General features: G+C 37.3%; 2 protein-coding genes across 2 annotated transcripts in view; both read left to right on the forward strand.

The window, feature by feature from the left end:
* SOGA3 (SOGA family member 3) overlaps positions 1 to 12,645 on the forward strand; it is a 64,211-nt gene extending 51,566 nt beyond the window's left edge. The window contains exon 7 of the mRNA XM_046677057.1: positions 12,567 to 12,645. The gene's annotated coding sequence lies outside the window, so the exon portion shown is untranslated. The remainder of the gene's footprint in view (positions 1 to 12,566) is intronic.
* Positions 12,646 to 12,686: 41 nt separating this feature from the next.
* Positions 12,687 to 23,246, forward strand: KIAA0408 (KIAA0408 ortholog). The gene is made up of 6 exons (XM_046675086.1): positions 12,687 to 12,821; positions 14,448 to 14,492; positions 17,053 to 17,415; positions 17,502 to 17,581; positions 19,591 to 20,929; positions 23,073 to 23,246. Exons 1-6 carry the CDS (start codon positions 12,687 to 12,689, stop codon positions 23,244 to 23,246), a joined length of 2,136 nt encoding a protein of 711 aa, XP_046531042.1.
* The last annotated feature ends 4,461 nt before the right edge of the window (positions 23,247 to 27,707 follow it).

Genomic DNA, 27,707 nt, shown 5'->3' on the forward strand with positions numbered 1-27,707 from the left:
TAGCTCAGTGACACTCTTCCTCAAGCAAAAAGAGGAAGATTGGCAACGGGTGATGCTTCAGAGCCAATCTTCCTCACCAAAAAAAAAAAACAAAAACAAAAAAAAACCAAAGACTCTCTAAAAGTCCTCTCCCTGTAACTTAATAAATACATTTTAGTCCATGCCTTCTCTGCTTAGGGACTCACTCACTCTAAACTACTCACTCCCAGTTTTAAAATAACACTGTGGCTGCCCTAGTGAAGTTGTGGGTAATTTTTTTAACATTTCCAGGAACAACTTTCAAGTAGAGTAGTGTTATAACTTCACTTGATCAGAGTCTAGGAGCAGCCTCTTAAAAATAAGAAGAAACTTCAGAAATCTCCACCTTTCACGGCCCACTGTTAAGCCAGGCCATGTTGTCCTAAAGAGCCTCATCTTATATCTCAGATATGTATGTTTGATTAACTTAAATGTAGTGATATTCCCTGATTATTCAGTTTCATTGTTACGATTGTAGAAGGTTTTTTAGTTCATAGTTGTATGAGTTTTCCTATGGCTATTTTTCAAAATAAGGTACCATCAAAACCCAACATCTGAAAATAAAATTATAAGATTTTATAGATTTATAAAATTTACTATGACATAAGAATTAGTGGTTTTAGCAATTATTCAGGCTTTTCAAAAATGTTCATGGACCTTTATTGACTTGTTTATTAGAATGTTTCTTTGAATGTTGTCTGAACAAAAATTTCTGTTTAAGGGTATCTCAAGCTTAGTTCATATTTTGCTTTTATTTTGATTATTTTTCTTTTAAATTATCAGTACATTTTTAGATATGTTAAATAAATAACGGAAAGTTTTTATCTTGTACCTAAATAAATATTAAATAAACAGTAAATTGGAGGATTGCACTTATTTAAAAACTAGAACCTTTCAGCAAAATTTAGAATACTGACTCATTTCATAAAATGGCAAACGACTCTGAAGTATTCAGGAATGGAGCGACTGTTTCAGGAGCTTTATTCTACTGCATTCTCCAGAGATGGAGCTCTGGAAATTATTGATTCTGAAAAAGTGTGCCTTACGTGTTTATTGTCTGTAGTCTCTTCTGAGTGTTTTGATTTCAGCTGCTTATATAATCTGTGTTAACAAACAAGATGTGTGAGTGATTATTGAAGGCTGGCAAACAACATTTGTTCCTTTCTCAGATTGTCCAACATCATGTACCTTTAAAGTCAGCAAGTCAGCTCTTTAATTTCTTGTTGAAAGTACCTGCCTTAACCTCTGCGTCTGAAAATTAAGAGGATGTGGGAGGCAGAGAGAACCTCATCAATTTGCCCAGTTGCCTCAAATGATTTAGTAAGAGAAGAGAATTTAAAAGCTTTTTATTAAAAAGCAAATATCTTATAGTCTTTTATTTCCTAAAGTCAGAAAACTCAGTTTAACATCTAATTTACAATTCTCTCTCTTCTTTTTCATTCACCTGTGCAGTTTTTGCACAATCCATGTCATTTTCGCTGTATTACTAACTCCTGGCGAGATAAAACAAAATTAGATTTTTTAAATAGAGCATCCTATGTGTCAGCCTAGATCAGTCATTTAGAACTTTGGAACGGGAGTTCAACATGACAGGTCAGCAAAACTAATTTATTCTGGATTTTAGGTGACTCCTAGGAACCTGAGCTTCTTTACCTAAAAGGAAATGCGCGTCTGCCGAGGCACCAGGGCCAGTGCGTGGGGGGTCTTGGCATGACTCTAACGGGTTAGACTCCACAGTGTGGGGAGAGCCACAGTGAAGCAGGCACAGGAGGTAGTTGAAGGAAAGTGAGGACACCGCAGCACTGGACCTCACAATCTCGAGGTGAAAACCTTCTCCAGGAGAAGCCCCTCATATCTCTGGTCTCATTCCTCACTTTAGAGGGAATGTAATTTATGCATAAGTAGCTAATGCATAAGATATTTGTAGAAAGTGGATAGATTCAAAATAGCAGAGTGGATTCAAAGTGGTCAGAAAAGAAAGAATGAAGTTACTAGAATCTTACCATTCAAAATATTTTGATGTCAACAACGACAACAGAAGAATAGAATTTAAAGGCCAGGCTCAGCCATCAAGGCATTGTGTTTACAGTCTCATGTGGACTTCCAGAGACCTCGGTGTGGAGAAAAGGTCTGGCTGGCCCTGCAGAAGTCCTCTAATCAGAGTGGGCCCACGGCTACGCTGAAGTGTGACTTTGGGCCTCCCTTTCTGTGTCATCTTCTCCAGATCTCACATCATGATGGCACATGTCTTTTCATCTGGGCACCAGTACTTCTCATCTGAATCCCTCAGAATCTAGCACCTGCTCCTACAGTTCCTCATTCTGATCTTTCTTCCCTCTCCCCACTCCCTCCCTGCCTTGTGAATAAAGCAGTTTCCTTTCCCGGGCTCCAGTCAAAATTTACCTATACTGACTTGTTCCTTCTGGTCCTTCCTGTGTGTTAGCTGTTCTCCTTTTCTGTGCCAAGGTGTGACTAGCTAGTAACTGTGTCCTCTGTCAATGGCACCTTATTAAACAATTACTGAAAATATAATGCTACTACCTAATGGTGATAAATCTAAAATTTCTGGTGGAAGATAGGGGTGGGCTAGCAACTCCTTGGGGTGAGAAGAGTAGGAATTAATTCCTGTGTCCTTTAAATTGTACTTGCTAAATGGCTTCTCTCGGCTCGGCTTTACTTCTAGAAATACCTAACAGAGAGGAGTGACTCAGGGTGGCCCTCTTGTGGGGGACAGGCATTCCCAAGGCCCTTTTCTGGAATGAGAGGAGCCCTAGAATTGTCCGTGTATTATTTAGTCTTTGTTGTCTTCATTAGCAACATCTCCCAAATCAGGAATCTGGAAATAATGTAATGAGATGCTAAAAGCAAATTTGAAAACAAGCAAGATCTGTCTCTAGTTTTAAATATCCCACATTTCTAAAATGTTTTACTGTTTTGTTTCTTCAGAATACAGACCAGCATTTAAAAAGAGCAGATAGCTTGAAACTGTTTCTTTTGAATATTTCTGTCATCTGGAAGTGCCTGTACATAAGCCCCATGACAGATCTGCTTGGCTGAAAAGTCTGTTGACATGTCACCAGCCCTCAGAATAGAGGAGAGAGCCAGCATCCCATGATTCTAGGGGGAAAACATCCAGCACTGGGAAAATAGCACATTAGCTGAAACACGACAATCTAAATATGTAACTTCCATGGATGATAAATAGTCTGTGTGTGACTCTTATAATTTTATAACCCAAAACAGATTCTTGTAAGTATCAAAATTTTATTTCTTTTACTAACACAGAGTCCAAACTCTGTCACTGTAGGACTCAACACAGGGCCAAATTTGACAGAATCAGTTGTGCAACTTTATAAAAATTAAGAAACCTGTGCTATACCACTGGATAGTCTGATTCAGAAAGTCTGCGGGAAAATTCCAGTTTTGGTAATTTTTAAAATAATTCTCTGAGTGATTGCAGTGTACAGCCAGGGCTGGGAGTAATACTACACTGTCTCCTTGAAGGAATGTTGTGGGGACTACAGGTGAGGCTCTCCACACTTGTTTGTAAGTTTACTTCAAGGCGGTGAGCCACTCAGGACGTGGGCAGTCACGCTGCAGGTCACACTTCAGAAATCTTCAGTCGACTGAGCTTGTTGAGGACAAGGACCTGTCTTATTCTTCCTCCAGTCCTCAGGCTCTAACACTACACCTGGCATAGACTTGATGCTCATAAATATTTGTTAAATGGAATGTTCATTGGAGTGCCCAAGATCTCTCCCTAGGAATGGAAGAAAGTTTAAGATTCAAGAGAGTTCTATTAACCAACTGAGATCAGATACCGTAAAACTGCAAAGAGCAGATGTTATTCTAGAAGGAAGGATTATTTAAAATATGTCGTCTGTAGTAGCCTCTAAACTTTAATATGTGTAAGAATGAGTTCAGTTTTTCATAGTCATCTCTTTCCACTTTTTTCCATATCCTTTCCAATGAAAATAGAAATACAATACCCCTTTACTGGTAAATATGTTAAAGAGTAAAGGAAGAAGGGACTGAAAAGCTATACAAGCAAGAAGTCAGAAGCTTCCCAGTCTTATGCACAGCCAGTGTTGTCATAGCATAAAGAGATTAAATAGATAATTGCTTTGTGACGCTTCAACATCTTCCTTCCAACAGAATAGTATAAATTAAATGTATACTGACATACTAAAGGCAAAGTTGATGTATTTGTCCCAACCAATCAAATCAATCAACCAATTGATTTTTTTCAACACTAAGTTAAAATCATTTCATCTTCATATTTTGACCCAGAATTTATATAGCCGGGATCAAGCCTCTTTAGATAAATAGTCATCAAGGTAAATATTCTGCTATATGACTCCTATTTTATACTTGGAAGATGGAGTGTCATCTCTCTCATTTGAACTTGGAAGAAAATTGAATTTAAAATTTGACAAAGCCAGAAATCAGCCTCTCATGACCAAAACTCTTATCCCTGTGTTCTATTCCCTTCCCTTAAACTCCTTGGAATTTTGAACGTCAAGGCACACCACCTCAGATGGAAATGAGAAAACCTGGATCCTATTCCTGGCATTGCTAGTAAGTGGCTTTGTGACCTTGAGCAAATGACTTAACATCAGAGCCTCTTTCCTTAGTTGTAAAATGAGAAGGTTGGCTAGATGATTTCAGAGGTTCTTTCCGGCTCTAAAATCCTGTAAGTCTGGAAGCACCTGCTAGTGATATTTGTGTGCTCAGTAGTCATCTTTCATCTTTTCCAAAATGTTTTAGTTTGTGGCTTAGTATCATTATTCATATAGACCTTTTCACATCCTTTCCAGGATTTTGTTTCTTGACAGTAGCCACTGTTTCTACATTTACTTTACATAAAGTATTACTATGTACATTATTTTTGCATATTTGTTATTCGTTGAAATAGGATTAGTATGTCATCAACTATGATTGATTTTTCCAAATTCTCTCCAATACATAGAGCAATAATTTGGGTCAATTTCATATTTGAAGGTTTAAATATTTAAACAGTTTAAAAGTAGTCTGGATTACACAACAAATTTCATTTTTTCCATAAGGTTTGCAGCCATTCTGACACCTGATTGCAAATGGCAAGGATTTCAAGATGTCTGAACGTCACTGGAGGGCTGAGTACACGAGTATCAGTCTTTTAAGTCCATTCATTTTATGTACATAACAGTAGGAACTTTTCTTAAAACAAAAGCTTTTAGTGGAAAGGTTCAAAAATGCCTGCACAGAATATTTATTGCCTTTGTATCCTATCATCTAATTGTGTGACTTTACTTCTTTTGGGTATGAAATACAGCATGGAAATTTTAGCTAATATATATTTTAAAATATTCAACAGAGAGGGTTGGTAAATACTAGAATAAGTGGTAGACTTGGAGTGAAATTCTTGTCAAAATCTTTCCCTAATTTTTGATTCTATATATGATTTAAGGTCAGCTTTACTATGACGAGAAGCAGATGAAGCATCTGCAGTAAATAATTACTGGGACATCCATGAAAAAGGGCATTGAAATAGGTACTACTGACTGATAGTATAGAGAGAGTATAGTTCAACATAATTTCTCCTATAACTTAGCCACATATTATCTGAAGTTCTGATAGGATCTAGAAACAGTCTTAATTTTACAAAGGACGTATGGAAATTAAGAGGTCAGAGTGGAAGAGAAGGTAGGAGGACACTATTCCTAGACAATTCTGTATAGATGCTTTGAGGCAGACCCCGCATCCCGACCCCAGGATCTTCCTCTTGTCCTCATAAGGATGGAGATAGAAATGTGCTATTTCTTGTGTGCCTGGTGCTCATACTCTTACAACTTCATGAAGTAAATTAAATTATCCCTTTAAAGAAGTAACGGAAACCCAAAATTCACATAGATAAGTGGTGGCAGTGGGCTTGAAATCAAGATCTCTGTGACAAAATTCCAGGGTCGCAAGTTAGAGAAACCGGTTCCAATCCTGCCTCCTCTGCTTGGGCGCGTTTCTAGGAACTTCAGCAAACTGCATTACCTCTCTGAGCTGTGGTTTTATCAGTAAGACTGGGTTAATAATATTTGCAGACGCAGTTGCTATGAGAGTGAACCATGATAAAGATGTATTCGAAGTAGTCAGAGCCTTGCAGAGAGCTGTCGCTCTATGAGTGGTCACTGTGACTACTAGAACTGTTGCTGTTATTGATTTTGAGATTATGATGCCAAGTTTGCAAGGCATAGAGTATGATTTCATTCACTTGTCCTACGTGTGCTAAAGTCCTACTATGAACAGGTTACTATTATTAAATTTGTTAGCCCCCCGTGAAATATTTAACTGGAAGCAGACAAAAATAATGTGAAAGTGAGTATGTAATGCTTTAACCACCACACAGAGGTAGTTCTTCAGACTTGACGATAAGGCCTAATTGTTTAAACTTTTATCTAGATTATTTGCTGAATTAGACACAAATTGCTCTAGACAATTTCTTCACCTCAATTAAACCAAACATGAGCAGATGCGTATGTGTACAAGTTCATACACAACCTGGAAATGTTGCTGGGGAGGATATCCAGGGCAGATCGATTTGGTCATGCCTTAGGGAGCCTCTCCATACACTTGGGCTGCAGCACACTTCAGCTGAAAAAAAGCATGTGAGTATCTCATGGTTTTTTTTCCTCCCTTAGTAAGTATCATCCTTTCCCGTCGGCCGGATTTTTTCTAGCAGAAAGACATGACTATCCCTGTAGATATAAGCAGCAAACTGTCATAGAGCTAGGAGGTGGGTGTTTGTATATGTCCCATTTCGACTTTATTTAAAGATAAAAGTTTTTAAATCTTTTTGAAGCCATATATATCTTTTGAGATCATATGTCTATAATATTGCTGCATATGTTCTTCTGGCACCTCCAGACAGCAGTTTCTAAAGGCACTGAAAAGTGCATTCTGACTCTGGCTGAGAAGGGAAAAGAGAGATGCATGCAAAGAGATAATTCTTTCCTATAAAAAAGGACTTTACTTTTCCAAATAGAGGAAATCTAAAATTGGCCATTGTCTTCGTGTGATATTAACACCAGCTCTTTTGGCAAGTTTGAAAATACTCAGCTCCATTATAAAAGCTAAAAATGTCCTGGACCTGGAGTTGTTTACCCAGAGTATGAGCTGCTCTAAAGTTACAGGGTTCTGGTTGGAAGAGGTGGCTGGAAGGCCGCCTCCAAGTGACTGACGTCACAGTAGTCTCAGCTGCCGCTGTGAAACTGAACTGAGCAGCTTTTTGATTTGTAAAAGTGGTGAAGGTTTCAAAAGGACTTGTCAGTACCGCTCTGTTGAATGGTCGGGCTTATTTTGCATTCCCTTTTCTTGCAAAGAAGCAAGATTCACTGAGCTGAGTCTTTTCTCTTTAAAACAACTAGCTATCCTTCCATTGCTAGATTGACCAGTGGTCGAACATCCATAGGCTTTCTCCCCGGAGCAAAAAGGTATGTTTCTTTCTGGCAGTTTGAATGCAAGTGACTAACCGTGGCAAAATATAGTGTGGCTGCTGCAGACGTGTTTTAAACTGTGGATACTGTTTAAGAGGAGGGTGATTTCAACATCTGCCTGTTTCAGTGTCTGTGTCTGGGCTTAAAATCAGTGGGGCGGGGTGTGTAATGGATTTCACTGACTCCCAGGGAAAAGAGGGTTCAGCTGCTGTGAGTGGATTTCTCAACTCTAGACAGACAGTGCCATCCGCTCTCTGAGACTGTGTTTTTGAAACACAGCTTCTCAAGACTTTGAACAGCAGTTTGCCTACTGTGGGGTTTCTCTAAATATATTCACTAGAGTGCTATTTTCATTAGGATGAGGGCTTCTTAACATTTGCAGTAAAGTTCACAGCCCTTGAGATGGCTGATATTTGAAAATTGCAATGAAAAATAAATAAATGTAGTTTCATCCAAGATGATGGTTTGCTCGCTGCATGGTGTTTCTGTAATTTGAGTTGAAGTGCGTGCCATTCATAATGGGTTTATCTGCTGTTAGGAGGAAACCTTACCACTACATCATCTACTGTTTAAGATGGTTAATTTTAGATATTTGGTTACCCAAGCCAAAAGTTTCTTTCAAAGCTTCTATTTTATAAGTTAAGAGAAGTCAAATCGGTGCACCTACATCTTGGATGTTTTCTTGTTTTACTAAATAACTGGAGAGAAAACAAGGAAGGAGAAGATAGTAAAATGAGAATGAGAAATTGATTTCTCTGCAATTGCAGCAGTATGGGAACATGAAGACCATGCTGAAATAGCAAGAAATAGCAATAAAAAAATATTCCCTTTTGCCCTGTAACAAAATCAAATCCTGGTTCTCTTTGGAAAGATGCATTTGCCACGAACCATAGGGGAGGAATAAGGTCTGTTAATCAGTTAAAATGATGCAGGTGATTCAGAGTAGCTTGGAGAAAGGGCTAGAGAAACTTGGAGGCAAATGGTGCCTAACTCTGCTGGGTGTAGGCATGGGAATCCTAATCCCCCAAAGTTAAGAGGAAGCAAAGCATCTCCAGGGTAATGACTCTTCTAGGAATCGTGAGAGTGACAGTCCCTACTGTGTGTGGCATTGCTACTCAGAGATGTAATCTTCTACAAAGGAAAAATCTCCAGTTATCTGAAAAGTGATATGTTTAGAGAAAGGAAATAGGAGAGCAAGAAACAAGTACTCTGAACAAAAGTCTCAGAAGAGAGAAGTAGGAAAGGAGTTAACTCCCCTAACACTGTCGTTTGTTTGGCTAGAGTCCACTTTTCAGTGGGGGAGAGGAGGTTGAAATGGTAATGACCAAGGTGTAGTAAGAGTGGAACAGCCCTCAGACAAAGAAGTGTGACCGAGGGAAATTGAGGCTAATGTGGGGAATGAAAATGAGTCATTGTGAGACTCCTGTGTTACATTCAATTCTGCTTACTAGCAGGGCCGGAAGGTTGGCAGAACTGTTTTCCTCCCATCGCCACACTTCTGCAGCCCACTCACAACTCTACAGTTCTGGCCGCTGGCCTTGGGGAGGGGGAAGTAGGTTAAAGTGGATTGTGAAATGCTAACTTAGAGTTGTTGGGTGAAGAACGTGTGCAGGACTAAGTAAGGCAGCTCACTCTATCCTTTCACATTTGCTCTAATAAATTTTTATTCTGAATGAAATTCTAGAAGAAGTGAAATGAAATGGAGAGTCAAAGGGACACGGGAAGGGGTGCAGATAGCAGAAATCCTGCTCCTCCACATAGATGCCAATATCTGTGGGTGAAAAAGAGTGACGGCTGAGAACAAAGAGAACTTTTATATTTGCCTCGGTTGAGTCGCTGAAAGTGAGTTTTTGAGTCTGCTGAACCACGTTAGCCAGTAACTTCTCCTTGTAGAACATTATGTCCCTACCAAGTTGCCTCATTAGTTGGAGTTTTTTAAAAAAAAATATTTAAGGAGAATTATAACAGGCAGTTTCATATAAGATTTGTCTGTTCAAATTTTTACTAACACTTAAAAAAAATCCCTAAATATTTAACTTGCCCTTTATCCTTAAAATATTTGAAAGTTAGTGAAAGCAAAGAAAAATCACTGAAAATTCATGTGAGGTCACAGAATTAGACTTGCTTTTGTCAATTTTCTAGTTAGTAAGGATCAAAATCATCAATTTTGTCCCGGAGAAAGAAAACAGAGAGAGGAACCGATGAAGGGAAGGAGGGAGGGAGAAGAAAAGAAAAAAGATGGAGGGAGAGAGGGACAGAAGGAAGAAACCAAGAAGCAGACGTTTATCCATCACTCACTATGATCCAAAACAGGGTTAGGCGCTTTTATTAAACATTCTCTCTCTTCCTCATTTAAGCCTCACGACGCCTGTATGGCCCTCACTTTATTTTTAGAGGAGAAAGCAATATATTCAGCCATATTACATTCGACATTTAGGACAAGACATAGATGCAAAGAAGGCAAAATAAATCCTCCCACAAAAATTGGCACAGATATCGCTCTATAAGAATTCACTTCCAAAGGCTTGTGTTCGATCCATAACCACTATATTTCCTGGCACTAGATATTGCTCTGGCCCTGGTTAGGGGAAGCTCTGTAGATTGGCCCTTCTCCATAGTAAGTGATGAGTTTAGTTCTTTGCAATGAAGTACAGGATTGTGTCTGCTTTGGGAACATTACCTGGATTCATGTATAGTCCTGTTACCAGGAGCAAGCCTGATTTAGAGTTTTCCTGGACTATCTTCAGGTAGGTAAAAAAGAGAAGGGTCAGATGCCTTTTAACCCTGGTCTGGAAGTGTTTGAAGAAAAGTTAGAAACAGAAAGAAAAATTGGAGCCATGTGCTACATAATTGTAGGAGAAACTTTACGATGATTTCTGGACATTTCCAGTGTTTAAAGACAGCATGAAACATGGAATATCGTGCTACCTCTTCCAGGTAGCTTGAAATTAGTCTGCTTCCTTTCTATAACTTCCTTGGTTAAATCTGTAACTATCTCTTGATTTCTTAAAATACTTCACTCTTCCTAAGAAGTTCCAATGTTAAGTACCCGCTAGTAAGCAAGATGGATAGTTTCAGATCACAGTTAATTATGTACAGCTTTAAAATAGTCTGCAAGTCTCTGAAAATAAGCACTGTCTACATTTCCTGTGAATAATCATGAGATGAACCAAAAAGATTACTGGGTAATCACGATCAATGACAGATTCACCAAAACAAACGAAAACCAGAATTCTGTATATTCTTTACTGTCTTCATTTTGTTAGGTCTTCATTGACACATTTATTTGGGGACAACTTGTGTTTGTTACAGCAGGTACCTGGGCTCACTGGCTCACAGGTGTGGAGAGTAGCAAAAGGGAGGAAGGATGACAGGGAGGATGGAAAATGACATTAGACAGGAGCATGACTAAGTGGATAAAAGGAGACATGCCAGCATGTTTAATGGCTAAACCTGAAATTCTTTCTCTTGGCTGAATTAATCATAGCATTGTGAGTGCCAAAGAAATAGGTAAAAATGATCAAAGTATCTGTAGCAAATCGTTTGAGAGAAGAATAACAATATAGATCCCAATATTATTCGAGTGTTTTTGAAGGTGGAGCCCTGCATATAGCACTAACGTTCTTTATCCTTATTAGTCTACTGTAACTCATTGATAGAGTGCAGCTCAAAAAATATATGTTCAGCCCAGTTGACCACTCAGACATTCATGTTCAGAACAGTGTGACAAAAATAAAATTCGTCTTCAATGTTTATGTTTTATTCGGGAAATGAAATATGCAGCCGTCTTGTGTGACTACGAAACGGGGCTTGCTGCCTGGTCACATCGGCTTTATTCCACAATGCCAGCACTCAGGCAGCTATTGACTCTCGGGAACTTTGCTCTTAGTAAGCATAAGCTGCCACCTGGTAAATTAGGACATTTTGGTCATGGCCTAGAAAACTGAAGAATTAGACTTCTTATCGGCATGATTATCTTAGACGGAGATACAAACATTTTAAACGTGTTGTTCTACCCTTTAAAAAAAGTACTTGACTTTATTAATAAAAGTTTATTTTCAGTAGAAGTCAGAGCAAGGTTTTTTAAAGCAAACCATAAGGAAAATTTTTAAATTTCTCATACTACTTTGCATCCCATATGTTATTCAGTCTTTATAACAACTCTGTGAATATCCCCCATTTTAATGTAAATAAACTAAATCTCAGAAGTTTTAGATGACAGAGTTACCAATCTGGTATTTTAAATTGCATCTACAGACCGTGGATACACAGACCCTAAATGCTAGAAATCTAATTATTTCAGTCACAGCTTAATGTGATCAAGGATATCCTTGCAAACCAACCAAAATGTTTTCTTCAGTTCTCTGTATTCAGTATCCTAAATAGGTTCTCATATATAGTCTATTGGAAAAGAGAGCATGGATAAGTTTTAACATAGTTCCCTGGATAGTTTTGCTGCTTTTACACTTTAATTGTTGAAGTAAAATAATGAAAATGTTTTTATGGTTGAGAAAATGTTTGGTTTCTTGTTGATACATCAATCCCAGATTGACTACCAGCTCTGGGGTCTTATTAATAGAGTTACCACATTTCGCATGAGCTTGAACTCTGAATATAACATGGAGGCTGTAGTCCAGCACTGTCTCAGGACTTTGTCACAGAAGTACATAATCTGGTTGCATCAGAACAGAAGGAATAAACCTGTTGCAGCAGAATCTACCACAGTTGTGTAGATATGACCATACAGTTGAATTTCCTACTTCCACTCTTAGATATTCATGAAAAGCTCTATCTTTAGATTAGGTGGTTAGTTAAAGGAATACTTACATTTCACATGTGCATTTACCCATCTTGTCCACTATAATTTTGCTGTCTGGTCTCAGAAAGGGGGAAAAAAACCTTTGGACAATACTTATTTTTTTGACTGGGTTAGTTTCTTCTTCTTAAGCAGATTGTTGTCATCTCTTCTCTTCTTTTGAGTCCAATATTCCTATAGTTTATGTCGATGGCTCTTAACGAAATGATGAAATGTTTCCAGAAAGCACACGGATTTGGAACTCTCTCTTGTTATGTTTATATTAGGCTTTATTTTAAAGGCAAGTGAGACTGCTTCAAATAAAACAACCCCAAGCTTCCAAGAAACAGTTAAGAGAAAGCAGAGACGAGCAGAAACACGCCTTCACTAACACTCACACGGTTGCCATGGACGTTCACAAGCAGTGGGAGAACACAGAGACGAACTGGCACAAGGAAAAGATGGAATTACTGGACCAGTTTGACAACGAAAGGAAAGAATGGGAAAGTCAATGGAAGATCATGCAGAAGAAAATAGAAGAGGTACAAGTTGATTTGTTTTGAATGCATGGTAAAGTTAAAGCTCAGAATAAAAATTCTGTTTAAGTTTGTATTGGAAACCATTTCAATTTTCTTATTCCACCTAAGAGATGCATGTCTCCGTGACATTTACTAGACCAAAAATAGCATAACCTTACCCAGTGGTATCACAGGGACTATGCCTTGCTTGAAAATTAAGAACTTGAAATAACACTCTAAAGTGTATCAATTTATTATTTTCTGACTAGAGCGCCTTATCAAAAGTGAGGTATGTATTTTGCATGAGTTTTCAAATATAGGGCCCAGGATGAGGACGTAAAAAGGGCGTAATTGGTGGAACATATGTTATCAAAATTACAATTAGACGTTAAAACAGAGGTCTTTCCTAAGATGATTTATGAATAATGTCTGCTAAAGGAGATTACATATCAAAAGGAGTATCATATAGCAAACAGAAAATGACAGTGGACATGATATTTATTCTGGCAGGGTGTGCCACATTTATTTGCACATTTATTAGGAAGGGCTTATGAAAAATGACATGCCACGACTCTGCTACAAATAGTTCTTGTATCCCCATTAACCATCCCTCAGTCTGCTGGGCCTGGAATATTTTCTGTAAGTATTTACATTGATGTGTATTTAATCTTGCTCCAACTGAAAATTATTTATATTTATCTTGCTTTTTTCTGATAACATCCATGGTATTGACTTAGACGGTTTTGTGCACATTGCCAAAGTGGTTATTTTAACAAACTCCTTGGCCTTTATCCACAGGCAATCAAAGCTGATGCTTTGTGTTTATAGTGCAAATATTTGTCTTATTAACAACTATGTAATTGGTTGTGAATAAAATACAAACTGGCATGCTAAATGGAAAAATCAAAGAGTAGCTATTCCTCTAAAATAGAGCTGAGATGGCAGGCATGTAGTGAACGATTAGAGATTGAAAGGAGAATCCACTTCTCGTCCCTCTAGAGTTTGGAAAATGTGTTTTGTTCACTTAACTCCTCCACCCAGGCACTCGGATTGGATCCACAGGAGATGCCTGGGTCAAAACAGAATCCAAACTCCAATTAGAAACCTGAAGTCATGGGTCATTGGCTCCCAAAGGTTTGGATGGTCCAGGTAGTTAACAGTCTCAGATAATTCTAGCATCCAATCAAAATAATTTAAGGAGTCAGAATTAGTCTAGCCAATTGTTTAAGCCATGTAGTTAAAACAACCTGCATCTGGTTAATTTTGTTATTGTCGAGTAATTATTCTGACAGCTCTGTAGAGTCCATCTATGGTAAATATTAGCCATATCAATTAGCAGGAATTAAGCATACTTTAAACAGGATGATAGTCCATAGAAATACTATCCATTTCTGCATCAAGGAGACAGAAGAGCTGTAATTTTTTTTCTTAGACAGTAGCTGTGATGCTATTTATGTCTTGCTGTCTGAAGTATACAGCTCCATACCTGGGAATATGTTTAGATAATGTGCTTACACTTAATACCCATTGATGATGCTCTTCATCTGAATAGTAGCATTGTGCTCCCTTTATCATACTAATATATATTTCTTTTCTACTCCCAGCTTTGTAGCCTGTGAGAACATACCTTTTATATATCCCTTCTTATAGGCTGCAAAGCTGGGAGTAGAAAAGATTAAGGAAGACAGCAGGAAAGTATCCACACATGTCACAGAGAATGAAGGCAATCTTTTAAACTAAAAAAATCAACACCCGAAAAAAATTATAACATGGCACAAGCATAATAGACTATATCTGTTTAACAGTTATCACTAAGTTCTGTGTATTAAATCAGACACACATTATTAAGCCATGTATTAGAGAATTGTAGATTCCCAAGTGTACACACATAACTCTGGTGATTCCAAGTGATAATATCATCTAGTGAGAGGATCCAGCGTTGGATAATTAAGATGCTAATGATTCTCTGTTCAGCCTCTATCCACAATCATTGCATTTCGTTTGCAAATCCAACATGTAGATACTTTGATCATTTGAAACCTGGAATAATACAGATAGAAACCCGGGATAGAGTTAATAGATGCCTTAGAATTTCTTTTTTAGTCACATTGTAATCTTTCCTGCTTGTCTCCTGTGTTCAGATGATCAGATAACCATTGACAGGGGTGGGTACCAGGTAACACAGATTCTCTTAAACAAAATAAATGGTTTTCCATCAATAACATTATGTTACTTGGTTATTAATACCTCTCTTAAGTCCCAAGAGAACTTAAAATAGGATATAAAATTCTATATAAGGTAAAATATGCCAAAACTAGAAGAGAAAGATGAGATGAAGACAAGAGGAAGGATCGTATGTGAAATGCATGCAGCAAGTCTATCTTCCTAGTAACTAGCACAAAAATTATCAGATGCATATTTCTCAATATTCAAAATACAAAAGCAAACCTATTTTCCAGGAATAGTACTTTTGTCCCTGATTTTAAACTACAGAAATTTTTTTCTTACCCATGGTTTTTCGAAAAGAGGACAATGTCACCAGCAGCATCCTTAGATTTTTTTTTTTTGTAAAGATTGGCACCTGAGCTAACAACTATTGCCAATCTTTTTTTTTTCCTGCTTTTTCTCCCCAAGTCCTCCCAGTACTTAGTTGTATGTTTTAGTTGTGATTCCTTCTAGTTGTGGCATGTGGGACGCCGCCTCACCATGGCCTGACAAGCAGTGCCATGTCCGCACCCAGGATCAGAACCAGCGAAACCCTGGGCTGCCGAAGCAGAGCGCACAAACTTAACCACTCGGTCACGGAGCCGGCCGCAGCATCCTTAGATTTAATGTAGTACTTTTGAGAGTTGCTTCTTGTAATATCCTTCAAGGTCAGGCAAAATCATAATGCCCACAACAGTTCAGTATGAATAATTTTACAGGGGACAACACAATTGATTCATGGCTGCAATCTGCTGCTATTCTGATTGATCTTGTGATAGATTTATGAATATCTAAGGAAATAAATGTACTGTGCATCCTTCAGGCATCAACTGTATATAGTGCTTCTCTCACCTGAGATTTGGGTAAATATTGAGCAGCAATAAATCTGTATTATATTCCTTGAATAATAGATGTGGTGCAGATATAAGTTGTGGATTTAAAATGTAGAGTCATGTGCTTCAATAGTTTTCTGACAGTCTCCTTTGAAATTTGACAAGCTTTCCCAGAACTCAAAGAAAAAGCCAGTCATCCCTCTGGGGCCGGCCCTGTGACGCAGCGGTTAAGTTCACACGTTCCGCTTCTCAGTGGCCCGGGGTTCGGCGGTTCGGATCCTGGGTGCGGACATGGCACCACTTGGCAAAAGCCATGCTGTGGTAGGCGTCCCACATATAAAGTAGAGGAAGATGGGCATGGATGTTAGCCCAGGACCAGTCTTCCTCAGCAAAAAGAGGAGGATTGGCAGATGTTAGCTCAGGGCTAATCTTCCTCAAAAAAAAAAAAAAAAAAAAAGCCAGTCATTCCTCTCTTCAGGGGTGAGCTGAAAGAGTGCCTGCAGGTTAAACTAAGCCCTCATCAAGAGATAATTTGGAGTCTACTTTAAGATAGACTGATAGATGGTCAAAGCTTTAGAGTTCTATTATATCACTTAGGGGGTCACATTTGTTTTAGTCAGGGTGAGGAGCTTTTTTAGAATGGGTATAGCCTTGGCATTAAAAAAATCACAGTAATATCCAGCTCTTACCAAGGTAACTTCCAAAGGAAACATCCTTTGATTGTAAAACGTGTATTTAGAAAACAGTGAACTGATTTAACATATGAGATTCTCAACAGTTAAATTGGCATACGAGTAGGACCATTTATTTCAAAAACAGGACTGTAATATTAGTTAAATTCTTGCTTCTCTCTGAAACCAATTAGAGAGCATGGCCAGTAATTGATTCAGGTCGTTCAATTTTGTGACTGCTTCTGTATCATCATGACATCTATATATAGATACAGGCTTATTTTATTTTTAAAGGAGTTTCTTTCTACTCCGAAAGATAGAAATTACCATCCATGCTTTGACCTACTAAAAATAGCCTTTATGGTTCATCAAACTGTTTCGGCTAATCCAAATTTTAGAAGCACTGTTCAGAGGCATAAGCATTAATACCCGGGGCAGCATATAGTACTATAGCAAAAAGACCCTCACAACAGTGTGCTTAGTATAAAAAATATTGACAGAGTGAATTAGGGGGCAGAAAAAGTTTTTTCTTTGTTTTTCTTACAGCTTTGCCGTGAAGTAAATCTTCGGAGGAAAATCAACATGAGTGAACGTGCTAAGATCATTGATCTTGATCATAAGAAAGCCATTCAAGAACAAGTAGTAAAATCGTCTTCAAATTACCCCAATTGTGGACAACGTGAATTTACAGGGATGAATCACAGGGATGATCTGGAAAAAGGAAATGAAACAGAGCAGAGCTTACTCAGTGAAGGAAATCAAATGTGTAAGGAACAAACAGCAAGAAAAAAATCAAAAGTCGTGTTCATGGATCCTTTGGCCACAGACAACCAAAAGGAATGTGACGCCTGGCCTGACCTGAGGACTTCTGAGGAAGAGAGCAAGAGCTGTTCTGGCGCCCTCACCACAGTAAGTAAGATGTGATTGGCCTAGAACTCTTGCTAAGTAAATATTTACATTTCAAAGTGCTAACATGCTATTGCTTATATGTAAAGGCTCTTGAAGAACTTGCCAAAGTTAGTGAAGAATTGTGCAGCTTTCAAGAGGAAATTCGAAAGCAATCTAACCACAGAAGGTAGGCCGGTATATCTATGATTATTTGGAAAATTAAGAAAAAATATTATTTTCAATTAATGAATCCAAACTGCCTCTTCCACACACTTAGTGAGAATTAACAATGAGTTATTAAAATCTATCGTAGAAGATAAAAATTTTCAGTGTGTATTTCTCTGTTCACTAGTTCTTCAAGCAAATTTTCTAATTCTCTTTGCAATTTGGCTATTAGGAATGCTTTACCCATTTGTTGTTTAGTCAGGAGGTACCTCCATGATAAATTCACAAGCATCTTCTAATGTAGTTCCTTTTAATTTTGAGTATTTCACCGGTGGAAAAGTATACAGCAGGGTTAATCCAGTTAAATACATCTTTAAACTATGTCAGATTTAACAATGTGGTGTTTTAATTACATAATGATGTTCTACTGAAATATTTTATACGTGAGTTATTTATTTCTTTACATTCATTATGTATATAATGGAAGCATACATAATTTTCAGAACAACATATTGTAAGTATGTACACACATATGTACAATGGTATAAAAAGCTTCAGTTCAGAAACACCTATATAATTGTCAAAGCAAGCTTTAGCCAAATTAAAAAATAATTATGGAATTTTCTACAAGTTAAGTAAAGGTGGATTGTTCTAGGATCAACATCTATCTCCCAGTGAGGCAGTATGCTTTCCTCTTTGAAAGCTACAGCAATGTGTACCCTTATTTTTCTTTAGCTCTTAGGAAGCTCAGGGAGAATTTTTGTACTGACTTAAACAATAGATTTTCTTATCCAACCATGTTTTATACATTATTTTACCATCTACTTGTCCATTTAGCTTTTTCCTCCTATTCTCTGTTAATGCATACTTATCTATTTATTGTAAGCTTTCTCAGAATATTTTATAAGTTGAAAAGATATAAATATGATTTATATTTATCAATATGATTAATTAACTTTCATTTTTGAATCCATATTGCTGCTATATTTAGGTTTTTATTTATTTATTTTGTTTTTGAGGAAGACTGGCCCTGAGCTAACATCCATGCCCATCTTCCTCTACTTTATATGTGGGACGCCTGCCACAGCATGGCTTGACAAGCGGTGCATAGGTTGGCACCCGGGATCCAAACCGGTGAACGCCGGGCAGCCATAGCGGAACGTGCACACTTAACCGCTGTGCCACCGGACTGACCCATAGGTTTTTATTTTGAGGGAACTCAGAAAAAGACTTACTTGCCAATTTTCTTTTACAAGTCACACTTGGTATAATATGCTCCTCGTTGCTCCACGACCTTTAGAAAAAAGTTCAGAATCCTTAATACATAATTCGAAGACATTCCAATTTAACCTCGTGTTTGTCTCTTCTATTCCTTCATCCTCCCCACCTCCTTTCTAACCCTCCGCACCAAAGTGCTCAGTGTTCCTCGAATAACCACACAGTTTTTATTACAGCTCACTTTGCCTATCACCTTCTACTCCACTCACCCAAAAAAGTCTTACTTTACTTTCAACCCCAAATGAAACCCTGAGTTTAGTATTATTCATGTCTCATTGCACTTTTATTCAGATTTCTGTCATACTACTTAGAACGTTATTTCAAATTCAGGGAGAAGAACTTGAACTCACATGACATAAGGAGTAGGAATTCAGTAGGCAGAGTTGAGGTAAAGAAATGGCAGGAAAAAAACCCCATGGAAATGGGAATGTCAATAGCAGACACCCAAGAGACTGCAGAGTCTAGTCTGATTGTAGATGAAGTTGCAGATAATAGACAAAATGAGAGACAAGCTTGGAAAGATAGTTTGACTCAGAGTAGGTAAAGCCTTGAATGCAACACTGAGGTGGACTTTGTCCTACAGTGTAAGGGACTTGGAGGTTTTGACTAGGGGATTTACAGAGAAATGATGTTTAAGGAAGTTGTAACTCCTTTTCCTAAAGCAGAAATCCATTGCTTAAGCTATGGTTTCTTTTAAGAGCCTCTCCTAAATAAATTTATTACTAATATATACCATGTTTTATAATCGTTTAGGATGAAGTCAGACTCTTTTCTCCAGGAAATGCCAAGGGTAATTAGTATGCCTCATGGAGACCACATGATCAGTGATGGCCAGTGCATTCTTCCAATCAATTTAGAAAAAGACAAACCGAAAAATAGAAAGAAACTAAACTGTACCAGTGTGCTCCAAAGCAATTCTGTGAAAAAATGTGGAATTGATACAATTGATCTGCCAAGAAATGAAACTCCACCAGTTCCTCCTCCAAGAAGCACATCTCGAAATTTTCCCAGCCCATATTCTGAACAAGCCCATGAAAGTCTGAAGGAGAGTTTAGACCACAACAGCCGGGTAGCCCAAGGGGGTCAAGGTGAAAGGAACAGCAATCCTCATTTCCTTTTGAGGCGCAATGAGATGCCTACGCTGTGTCTAAATGAAGGGAAGTCTTTGAAAGATGGTATCATGTTTTCTTCTCTGGCACCAGAAGCCAAAATAGATAACAAGCCTCCATATAATGAAAGTGTTGGACTTAGCATGTGGGCATTCGACGTTGGGAAAAGTACCAAAAATAGTCCCTCTACATCATGGTTTCAGAAAACCTGCTCTGCTCCCAATAAGCCAAAATATGAATATGAAAAGATGATCCCAGATCATCCTGCTAAATCTCATCCTGATCTTCATATAAGCAATGACTATAGCGCTTCAGTGACACAGAGCAGTGGCCCACTTAGAAGTTTCAGTTGTGGCTTTGAAAAGTCTGCTAGGAATGAAAAGCTAGCAGTGAAGACTGATGAATTTAACAGAACTGTGTTTAGAACAGATAGACATTGTCATGCAATACAGCAAAATCAAAGCTACTCAGGATCATCTGAAGATCGTAAGCCCTGTGATACCTTAATTACTCATATAGGTAACATATCAGAAGATGACAATGTATCTGATATTCTGAAAACCAGTGCCCACCTGCCTGTGCCCAGGGAAAATGTGCCTGATAATCCCACCAAAAAATCTACAACAGGCCTAGTCAGACCAAAGCAAGAACACGTAAGTCCTAGCAGTTATCGGAACATGCTCCACGAGCATGACTGGAGACCAAGTAATTTGTCTGGCCGACCAAGATCAGCTGATCCTAAGTCAAATTATGGTGTTGTGGAAAAGCTGCTGAAAACCTATGAGACATCAACAGGGTCTGCATTACAAAATTCTAAGTGCTTCCAGGATAATTGGACCAAATGTAATTCTGATGTCAGTGGTGGGGCCACATTAAGTCAGCATTTAGAAACACTCCAAATAGAACAAGAGCTTCAGCGAAAGGCAGCTATGTTTGGGGCACAGCAAGTGAAGCAAGGAGCAGATTGGAAAAAGATAACAGAGGTGAGAAAGCAATGAACATATATTGGTAGAACTCCATCTATTTTTGGAATAGCTCAGAGCTATTGCCTGTTCATATCAATAGAATGTAAGCAAGTGTTTGGCATCTTCTTAACTTCTTGACCTTGCATTTGTGTATAAATATAGACCTTAGCATTGTCACTCAACATGAACGTTTTATAGTTTTTAAGAGTAGGAGTAACCCATTATAACTTTTTTCTAAATTCTGAAATGGAATAAAATAGATGTAATAAATGGGCATAAGACCCTCAAGATCAAATATTTGTTATAAGTTTCTTTCTTTAAAAAATACTCCAAATGTGCATTTGTTGATTTATAGAATTTTATTCTTTTAAAGTGTTTATATTTTTAAAAGTAAATGGGGAATAGTTCAAAAATAACTTGCACTTTTCAGTTATTAGCTATAATTGCTTCAGTTATTCCCAGCATTTGATTCATGTTCTTTCACATGGGATTAGTCACATGAATGTGAGTATGGGTAAAACGCATCATTTAAATTAGTGCCTTATAAAGTTCTCTTAATAGCTTGAAGAGCTAAAAGGCAAGTACATGAAAATAAAAAATGATGTGATAGCTTAAAGATTTTTAAGGTCATTCTTTTTTGTATAAATTCTTAGCATGGAAATTGCCAAAAAAAAAAAAGATATTTAAATAAACTGTTTCCTTTTTTGTTCCAACCTGTTTGCAAAAGAATATAATCTTCATTAGTTATAGGCTAAAAAGAGGTTGACGAGATTGCTATTTACAATGATGAGCTACCCAACAGTCCCTTTGTATGCATAATTTACTGAACATTACAACATGACATATTGTTACAGTTGGCCAATGCTTTGAAAATCCCAGTTTTACATAATGCAGTGTTTATGCAGCATAGTTTTAAGCTATGCAGGTTCCTCTTTCTGGTGTAAAAAATTATTTTTATGTGGTTTTCAAACCCTAACAAAAATATCGGTTTTCATCTATTTTATCAGAAACCTTACCTATTTCCACAAAGTACAAATAATTATCCTGCTTTTTTATTTCTCTGTTTTTTAGTCGAGCCGATAAATACCTGTAAGCTTCTGTAGCTTCAGATTGCAAATGGAAACATTTATACAATAACTAGCCCAAATTCTCATTACCTAACAAGAAATATTACTAAATATTTCCCATTTCTACGTTAATTGGGGGTTTGGGAGGGGTCCTCTGCTGTAGACCCTTAGGAGTAGTTCTCCAACCTCCTTCCCTGGAAAGAAATGGAAAAAAATAAAATTCCAAAGAGATAAAAAGAAAATTCAGGTTACTGTCATAGAAATAGAGACTATCCTCACTGCCTATGTCAGATGAAAGAGCACAGGCTTTGTTAAGAAGGTCAAGAAGAGCCAAAGTTATAAAATGTGTCCTGGAGGCTTTTTAGTTTTTTCAATTGCAAGGGTCCAAGAATGCATTTCTTCCATTAAAATATATAGAAAGAAAAGAAGGAAGAAATGAAAGAAAGAAAAGGAAAGAGAAGGAAAAGGTTTTCACTCAGCAGAGATGCCCAATATAGATAGTAATCGTTTATTAGCAATTAGAGTGAAGTTATATTTAAAATATTTTAATGATAATTTTGAAACTTTTGAGAGAGAGTGACTGGTTCTTAACAAAAAAAAAGCATCAGGTAAATCATTTTAGTGATTTGTGTACCTTTTGCTTATGATCTCTAAAAGTATCAATAACTTGACATAAATGTACACAGTTTCTTTTACAAGTTATCTTTTTATTTTTAAATAACACTAAAATGTCCTAATATCCCACTAAGAAACATGTATAGTTTTATCATATCAAAGTTATCTAATATGAACTTTTGAATCCTCAACTCATTAGTTCTAAAAAGAGATCAGTTGTATTAAAATTTGTCACCATGAAGAAATCTGCAAGATTTATCAAATCTTATTACAGATTTTAAGTATCTTATTAGAAAGTGAATTACTTTGATTAAAACATTCAAGACCACAAATATTAAACAAATATTTTCTTTAGTTTTTGATACTTTTTCTTACCTGTAAATGTGCTAATACATTAATCCCATAGTTGAAATTCATAATATATTGAGCCCATTATTTGTGCCTGTATAGTGCGATGAATGTCTTCATTTGTGTCATAGGAATCCATGGCAGTGACATCCTCACATGGAAGAGGGTTTTCCCGACCTGCTAGACCAGCAAATCGCCGTCTCCCGTCCAGATGGGCATCCAGATCACCATCGGCGCCCCCTGCCTTTCGGAGAACTGCCCACAGTTATACCGTTTCTCCGCGATCTGAAGCATCGATGGTCTGAGTCTCTGTCCTGGATTGCTAGGTTGCAAAAGTCGCAATTGCCAGACAGCGTTCTGAGTGTTTACAGCCAATCGTCTCTTCAGTATCTTTCAAGATCACTGGGACAAACAATTTAAATCTTAACTTCCCCTCAGTCTTCAGTGTTTTTAATCTATAGAATAATTATCTTCCTTTATTTTGATTTCTTAGATCAGAATTTTTTAATGCCATCCTCATGAAATTTGCCAATATGATTTAAGTTGAAACAATGTACTATATTGTATATTCTAACTTTCTTGCAAGTGGCAGAAAAAGCAAGGTTATGTGCATGGCCACGTGTTTGTAGGCGCATGTGTTGAAATAGGAAGTAACTTAGTATGTATTTAGATAAGAAAACCTTATGTGCTAGTGTTGACTTTGAAATTATAACATGAATACCTATATATTCTTTGTGTTTATTTAAAATTTTTAAAAATATACAGTATTATTTATATTTTGTAAACCTTTTAATAGGTATCCACTTAAGGCATTTGAGGTACGTATATTAACTAACTGCTTCCTTGGCCCCCATTGAAAAGTAATTATACACATGTCTAACGTTGGTAGATTTCTATATACAACTCATAATTTCTTAACCCATATGAGGATAGACTAATACCATTGATCTCCTTGTTTTCTCTTTTCAATGAATGAAATTGTCACAAGTTTAACAGATCAGCCTTCTAAAGCAAACATAAAATGTTCACAAAAGCTTTGCTATATCAGTCGGTAGTCTTACAGCTTGCACCGTATACTTGATACTCAGAGCCAGTATCATGAGACTGCCTTATAAACGACATGACTAAGTAATGAATTTATTTTGTCAACTTCAGTAACAAACATTCCTTAAATGGGATATGAAAAGAAATTCAATTATGTTGAATTCTACTTTTTGTTAAATTTATTGTAAGCTTTTAGTTCAGCTACTTTATTTGGAGTCATACATATTGAAAGGTAAGTCATTTACTTTCGCCTTTTTTCTGATGTTTTCCCTAAAATAACTAGATGAAAGACTAATCCACTTTTTTATTAACAAGAAAAATCAGGAAGGATATTTCATTGAAAGCTGAGTTATAATATATTTCTTAGAGTGTGCTACATTAAAAAGCCTTAAAGTAAACTTTGGCATCCATGAGTAGCATAAGAAACAGAAACAGTTTTTTTGGCCAGAAATTGCGAATAGTGAACACATAAAATCTGTATTGAGAACTAACAGAAATATGAATGTCGAGGTGCTTGAAATTCTACATGGAAGCTCTTAGAAGCAACTTTGCTCGCCATTGTCTCTTATAAAACCACCTATGTTATTAGAACATTAACTCTATTTAAGCTTTTCTTTTACTACAAAAAAGGTTAAGGAATTCTTATGACAAAAGTATTCAAAAGGCCTTCTGCTTACAATATATTTTCACAATTTGGAGAAATTCACTTCATTGTATACCACAACTTGAGGTAAAGTAATAATTTTCAAATCCCAGACTGCCTTAAAAGGCTCAAGACTGTTGCATAGTGACGGACTGATTCATGCTTTCCAATAAAGAGAGTTTCCAAGAATTGAGCTGAATTAAACTTCTAGAATGTGAGGTTGGAGCAGATGCAGATGGTAAGTAAGGGGTATGGATCTGCTCTTAATTCTTCTTTCTTTCAGGGATATCCTTTTCCATAGGAAGCTATCAGAGAAAAGTAATCTAGACACCAAATGAAGTCACTGATATAATATGCTTTTCATCTAGAGGGAAGAAAACACTAGGGAGGTGGTAGCCTGCGGCATAAAATGATGGACCTGTTAACGAGATGCTGCTGTGTGATATTGCAGAGCCTGCGTAAGAACTGTGCAACATCTCTGCTCCTCTCCATCACCACCCCAGGGAGTCTGATGCGGATCTGTGTTTCTCTTCTTTAACTACTTGTCAGAATATTGAGGATCACTTTCTAAAAAGTAGATTCCTGACTTCACCCCATAATTACTAAAGCAGAATTTCCAGGGGTGGGGAGTGGGAATCCTGAATCTTTAGTAAAACAAAGCAAACTATTTGATGATTAGGGGGATTTGGAAGCAGTGACATTGGTTGATACCCTAGTGGATGGGTATGGTTGGGGAGTCCCGCTTCTTCCCTGGAACTTGCCTTTGTTACCTGTAAATTTCAAAGGTTCTATTGTCAGGCTTCGCAATTTTAAGCCACCTTTTCTATTACCATTTCAATGAAACAGTGGGACACATTTTAACATTTTGTGTTAACTAAAATCATAGAATATTAAAGCTGAAAAGAACTTAGCATACAGTCCAACTCCTTGAATGTAAGGATGAAGAAACTAAAACAGATTATTTGAATGTTCTGTTTTCTCTCTTAGAATATTTTATAATTTTTCTATGAAAACAACCTATGGGTAAATGGAAATTATCCTTGAAAAACATTTTTCTGATGTATTGTGATTTTTAACTGGTAGTTTTTCTACTTTGCATGGGCATTGTCTTCCCAACAACGTGCCATTCATTATGCCATCATCGCTGGACTTAAGGGATTTGTAAACATTTCAGAAATATCTGACTAGAAACACTTGTGTTAATAGAAGTTTTCCCTAGCAGCTTTTGGGGGAAAAATCCAAGTTATTTCAACAGAAGGTCGCTGATATTATGGGTTGACCTCAGAAAGGAATAAGAGTGAAGCAGAGAAGAGTGCTTGAGTTTCTTTGCATGTGTGTGTTTGTGTGTGTGTGTGCACGCACAATGCTTGCACACGATTTTCCTGTATTGCCTATGTCCACAACCGAATATAAAAATATAAATGACTTTTGCATAATTCACCTTATCGAAAATTAGCCACAACTTTCATTTTTTTTACATGGACAATGAAGATGATCAGATATTATCATGCACGAAGCACAGTTTACTTCTACAGAGAGCATTTAGCCAGACTCCATGTCATCCTGAGAAAACATCTGGACCTTAAAAACAGAATCTGCTGCGGGCCAGCCCGGTGGCGCCGCTGTTAAGTTTGCACGTTCCGCTTCTTGGCGTCTCGGGGTTTGCCGGTTCGGATCCCAGGTGCGGATGTGGCACCACTTGGCACGCCCCGCTGTAGTAAGTGTCCCACGTATAAAGTAGACGAAGATGAGCACGGATGTTAGCTCAGGACCAGGCTTCCTCAGCAAAAAAGAAGAGAACTGGCAGTAGTTAGCTCAGGGCTAATCTTCCTCAAAAAAAAATTAAAAAAACAGAATCTGCTTCCCTACAAAGATTTTTAAAATTATTTTTAGGCACATCTGCTGACAAACAAGACTTGCTGTTGAAATCTCCTTCAGCTCTTGGAAGCTATCAAACAAAATAGGTGTGGAAACACCTGCTGTGGCATCTGTATACATTGAGAACATTTTGATTTTTCTACGGTGATCTTCAGTAAAGCTGAAAATTTTATAAAGTCTAAATTCAGATATGTACACAGTTCTACCTAGCTCCTTCTAAAATATCTCTATATAATAGAATCTAAAAGTCAAGCCCGCCTGAATTCCTGCACAGACACAACTCCACATAATTTCTCGTACACTGACATCCACTCTGTGCCCATTTAGCTACTCATGGAGTCTGATTAAGTTTTGTTTGAAAAAGTAATACTCCTCTGAAATCTGCCTTTACAAGGTAAAATTCATTAAATTATTTTTAGGCAGATTCAGAGTTCCGTCACCGTACTATTTTGCTTTAAATTCTGCATATTTCTTCCTAAGAAGCAAGTACCTTTACCCAAATTTGTAACTATGACTTATTTACTTTATCATAGCCCAGAAAATACGCTCCTTCATAAAATGAGCTTCATAAAGTAAAACTCAAAATAAAGATTTGGAGGAGGACCTTTCAGGCAAGTATCTACTGAACATTTTTTACTGTAGGAATTTTTCTTGGCATAGGAAGTAGTTTTTGTTTCATTGGGGAAAAAAGCATAAGGCTTAAAATCCGATACATATTGCAATATCTTATGAATCCAACAGGGAGGATTGGCAAATTCTGAAAAAAATTCTGCTTGTATAAAGCTGTTATGGAATCTAGATGGGAGGGATCAGTCTAGAATAGGAAGGACCTTAGAAGTCACGCAGAACAATCTCATTTAGAAGTGACAAACCTGAAACAGCATGTTCTGCATGGCTGCCAAGGTTGCAGGGATGGGAACCAAGCCAAGCTCCAACAGCAGTGTCCTGCCCTCGCTGTATACCCATGTGCATCTATGACTTGATGGTTTGCAAAGCATGTTCATATTCCTTGATTTATTTACTTCTTACAATGAAACTTCAAGGCAGCCATTGTGATTTCTAATTACAGCAGGAAAAATTAAATAGCTGAGATAATAGAATAAATGTTTCCAAAAAAAAGTATTTAGAAAGAAACAGTTAGCTCTTCAGACTCCTAGTCAGACTATTTTCACAAAGAAGAGGAAGAGACGGCAAAGAGTGA

The sequence above is a fragment of the Equus quagga genome, chromosome 11 (assembly GCF_021613505.1).
Source record: "Equus quagga isolate Etosha38 chromosome 11, UCLA_HA_Equagga_1.0, whole genome shotgun sequence".
Classification (NCBI taxonomy): domain Eukaryota; kingdom Metazoa; phylum Chordata; class Mammalia; order Perissodactyla; family Equidae; genus Equus; species Equus quagga.